Here is a 5,008-nt window from a genome sequence, read left to right as displayed (position 1 = left end):
GTGCACGAAAGCTATGAGGATGCTTGCATACGGAGCTCCCGGTGATACACAGGAAGACTCTGGGCGCATGGCCGAGTCGACCACCATTGAGTGTTTGTACAAGTTCAGCAGGGCAGTGGTGGCAGTGTTTGGACCACAATACTTGCGATCACCCAATGCTGAAGAGACTTCTCGGATCCTAGCACAGAATGCAGCAAAAGGATTTCCTGCGATGCTTGGAAGCATCGACTACATGCATTGGGCATGAAAAAACTGTCCATTTGCTTGGCAGGGGATCTACAAAGGCGCCAAAGGAGCTTGCAGTGTGGTACTTGAGGCAGTGGCCACACAAGACCTCTGGATTTGGCACTCCTTCTTTGGTAATGCCAGGAACCCACAATGACATCAACCTACTTCAGTGCTTGAATGTCTTTGCCAAGCTTGTTGAAGGTCATGCTCCTCCGGTGAAATTCGAGGTCAATGGGCGCCACTACAACAAGGGATACTACCTAGCATATGGCATCTATCCGAGATCGTCCAGATTTGTGAAGACTATCTCAAACCCTGTGCCAGGAGGCAAGAACTCCTACTTGGCCAAGTGTCAGGAGGCTTGCGGGAAGGATGTCGAGCGGGCATTTGGTGTGCTCCTATCTTGATTTGCTGTTGTCTGGTACCTCGCTCTGACCTGGTCGAAATCTCAGATGTGGGAGCAGTTGAATTGCTTTGTCATCTTGCACAACATGATCATTGAGAGTGAGCAGAAAGAGCCAGTGTTTGACACTAAACCATATTTCAGGCAGTGTCCTCTTGCAACTATCGATCACCAGGTACCGGCAGCATGGGCTGCCTTCCTCAATATGCGCCAGGAGATCGGAGACCCACAGGTGCATCAAACGCTGCAGCACAATCTGGTGGATCACCTATGGAGGCTCAAGGGCACCGCCTAGTTTGATGTGTTTTAATTTGTGTTCGAATTATGAACTTGCTTCGTTGAACTATTTGATTTGTATTGATTTCTGTCATGAACTATGTGATAAAAATTAGTTTTCGTTGAATTTGCGCGGAATTTGAGTTCAAAATCGGCTTCTAGGGGCGAACTTGGGGGTCGAACGGCTGGAGATGCCCTAAGCCTGCCTCGCTTTCACCAGAAAGTGATGGCAGCGCCTTAGGGCGTCGCTCTCCTCCTTGGCGGAACCACCATGGAGATTTTTTTATCTCTTCCACTCTTTGATCTGGTTCTTCAGGTGAAAGCCTATGATTTTGTTCGGTCAGGAGACGCCAATGCTCCCATGAAGGTTCTTCCCTTGAGGCATCATCTTGAAAACCGATGATCCCGTTCGAGCTTCAATGTGGCTGGATGCACACGACATTGTAGTCGACAGGTGGCGACGAGTGATATTGGTGCAGATGTCGGGGCGTTCAGTTCGAATCCGGTGGCGTTGCGACTCTAGTGGCGATGATGATGGTGACAAAAATAGCAGGGTCGCAACAGGTCCTTCATTGTGGGCAGACGACTTGTTCCTGAGCGTTAATTCAGAGTTGTGGCACTGCATGACAACGCGGCTGCAACGATAGCATGCGATGGGCAAGTAGGGCTCCGTTGGCACAAGGCACTTTGTAAAACTTGGTAGAAACTTAATATTACGAATTTGTAATTATCCTTAGTTCTTACCAATTTTTAATAGTTGACTTGGTGACATTTTAAAACGTGCCAAACATGTGTTCAAGAGTGATCTTGTTTCAGAGTCCTCGTTGAAGGGAACACAAATATGCAAAAAAAAACATTTATTCAAAAGCTATAATATATCTAAAATTAAAAGTCAATTGAAAGAGCATGGAAGAGTGGAGCTAGCATATGGTGTGATAAATGGGGCCATGTAATCTCTCACAAAAGCATACGTGCAAGGGCCTCCAAAAATAATCATGGATTAAGCCATGCATGCAAAGGACAAATCATAGACTGAAAAGAGGTCTTGCTGAGGTGAGGGGCACGTGATAGGGGTATCTTCTTGTTCCACATAGAAGATGCTTCCTGTTTCCTATAGTACAGTACTCCCTCCGTTCCAAATTACTCGTCGTGGTTTTAGTTTAAATTTGAACTAAAACCACGACGAGTAATTTGGAACGGAGGGAGTAGATAGCAAGAACCCCAAACCCAACCAGCCGTGCCCTTGCCGGAGCTTAGCTATATATATGCCACGCGTGAAACAAGTAAAAGCTTGAGAGGGATTCGGAGACCATTTGCAAGGATGTGTTCTTCGTACTTGACCGTGCAATCATATGCAATGATGTGTCTTCTCGTCAGGTAAGTGTGTGATTTATAGATTAGATCCATCAATCTATTCGTCATGTATAAATTGTGCTATAAACCATTTATTTTGGAGTGATTCGATCAGGTAGAAGTAACCGGCTGGAGATCGAGCGAGCATGGACGACTCGAACATGTTCATCCAGTGGGCCATGGAGACGCTGGAGCAGGAGCAGGACGCCGCCGCCGCCGCCGGAGATGTTTTCCCGTCGTCACTCCTAGAGCTCGACAACCCGGCGGAGCTGCAGAACGGCACGCACATGGCGGCCCACCGACACGGAGCCACCGACAGCTGGAGCTCAGGCGACAGCGGCGCCGCAGTGGCCGTGGAGAACGACGGCTGGTCGTCCAACTGCAGCACCAACTACCCGGCCGCGAGCTGGAACTTCACTTCGGCCATACCACAGCCGCCCAGCATTATCGAGGCCACCCCGAGCCCACCCGCAGCTCCCAGCCACGTCGTGCCGGAGCTGGCGCACAGGTCGCCACCGTCGAGGAAATCCTCCGGCGCCAGTACAGGGGCGGTGCCGACCGTGCAGGAACACGTCATGGCGGAGCGGAAGCGCCGGGAGAAGATCAACCGGCGCTTCATCGAGCTCTCCACCGTCATCCCCAGCCTGAAGAAGGTCTGTACATTTCTCACACAAATAAATTTGTGGTAGCATCACTGACTTCAGCAGTTAAGCTCAGCAGTGACCAAATTAATTTTCCGCCCAGATGGACAAGGCCACCATCCTTTCCGACGCGGTGAGGTACGTCAAGGAGCAGCAGGAGAAGCTCAAGGCACTCCAGGACCGTGAGGTGAGGAGCATCGACTCGGTGGTGCTAGTGAAGAGGCCGTTCATCTCCAACGACGATGATGGCTGCCCGTCACCGCCGCCGTCAGCAGCAGCTGGAGGAGGTCCGCCGACGACAAGGATCCCGTTGCCGGAGATCGAGGCGAGGATCTCGGAGAGCAATGTGATGGTGAGGATCCACTGCCAGGACGGCAAAGGGGTCCTTCTCACGTTGCTCGCCGAGGTCGAGGGGCTCCACCTTAGCATCACGCACACCAATGTCGTGTCTTTCCCGGCTTCCACTCTGATCATAAACCTCATGGCCAAGGCAAGTTCACCACTTCACTCCGCACATTTTCTTATCTATAGACTCCTCAATATCATAATATAAGATGTTTTTGCAGTTCAAACATCCTACATTTTGGTACAGAGTTAGTACTTGTTATCGTATGAACAATTATTTTGTTTCTTTAGGTGACATTTTGTCATGTCAAGAAAGACAGTAACTCTAGTGATCTAAAAGAAGGAAAAAGTAGAGGACTACCTCACTTGAATCGTAGCATATTGCCACAAATGTTTTTTGAATGCATTATAATCAAAGACACTCACGTACAGTCGTACACTCATTCCTATGAATAAATGTAGGAAAAATGTGAGCACCAACGCCAAGTCTAGGACTTGAACCGTGGTGGTCTGCCTTCACCACAAGATAACTAACCATCTGAGTTACTCTCAGTTCGCAATTGCCACAAATGTTATGTGTATATTCAAAAATAGTTATAAAATCACAATCATAAGAAAATATTGATTATTTGCAAAAAATGATGAATAAACTTGATCAACAACACTAATTGTGATTCACGCCCACATATACTGTTGAGCAAACCTTAGACTAATAATCGTCAACCATATTAAACTTAAGCATCAATACTCGAACTGCATCTTATATTATTAACAGATGAAAATCAAACAAATATTTACATTCCATTTTACCAACTAGTCTATAATTATTTCCTTTCAGGTAGACGAGGGCTTCACCGTCACAGCGGAGGACATTGTATGGAAGCTCGACTCTGCTTTGCGCCGGCATCACAGCGGCAAATGATAGTTCTAGCTAGGAGAGGACCAATAAACATGAAGACGCAAAGACTTAAGATGCGGCAAGCAGGCAGCTCATGTCGAATTAGCATGTTCAATTAGTGTGTGAGTGTGCGTGCATTGTGAGTTACACTAATAATGACCAGTGAGAATCTCGGGCACATGTTCGATTTAGCATGTTACCGGTTTTTTGGTGCATCTGTACGTATCACTACAGCATCAGGGCGTTGATCCTTTAGCATGTCAGATCTTTCTCGTGTCATGCTCCATCCTGCTAGAGAGAGTACTAGAATATTTTAGTTTGTACTGTATTACCTTCGTTTTTTCACTCTGCATATTAGGTCATCTAGGAATAAACCTTTAATCAACAATTCTTCTACAGGGCTCATTCGGTTTGATGGAAATCAAAACGTAGGAATTAGAAGTAGTGTAGGATTTTGATAGCATGGCACTTGTCATGCTAAGGAATTGACTTGCCTCGTTTTTATTCATAAAATGAGTTTTGAGTGGATGTGTAATTTTCTCCAAAAACACAGAAAAGAAATAGTATTCTATAAAATTCATGTATGCATTTCATACAAATCGGATGCATCTATAAAAAAATCTCTAGAATCCTTGTTTCTATGTTTTTCGTATGAAATCCTCCAAACCAAACTAGGCCTAAAGTTGGCTTGTCTGCAGAAAGGTAGCACGTCCAAGTTGGCAGGGCAGGCCAAAGCTCGATACACTAAGAGGAGTATCAGACACACACGCACGCAGAGAACGCTGACACTGCACCGGTGCACCCTGCTCACGAACAATAATAGTGAAATGGACAACTCACGTGCTGCTCTGGGTGTGGATGAAC

General features: G+C 46.8%; 1 protein-coding gene across 1 annotated transcript; it reads left to right on the top strand.

The window, feature by feature from the left end:
* Positions 1–2,124: 2,124 nt before the first annotated feature.
* On the top strand, positions 2,125–4,455 carry LOC123114191 (transcription factor bHLH18). Its single transcript, XM_044535575.1, has 4 exons — positions 2,125–2,284; positions 2,376–2,913; positions 3,005–3,391; positions 4,085–4,455. The coding sequence occupies exons 2-4, from the start codon at positions 2,407–2,409 to the stop codon at positions 4,166–4,168; spliced, it is 978 nt and encodes a 325-aa protein (XP_044391510.1). The 5' UTR covers positions 2,125–2,284; positions 2,376–2,406; the 3' UTR covers positions 4,169–4,455.
* Positions 4,456–5,008: the final 553 nt, after the last annotated feature.

The sequence above is a fragment of the Triticum aestivum genome, chromosome 5B (genome assembly GCF_018294505.1).
Source record: "Triticum aestivum cultivar Chinese Spring chromosome 5B, IWGSC CS RefSeq v2.1, whole genome shotgun sequence".
Classification (NCBI taxonomy): Eukaryota; Viridiplantae; Streptophyta; class Magnoliopsida; order Poales; family Poaceae; genus Triticum; species Triticum aestivum.
Note: the sequence above shows the minus strand (reverse complement) of the source record. Positions and strands in the feature narration are given on the sequence as shown.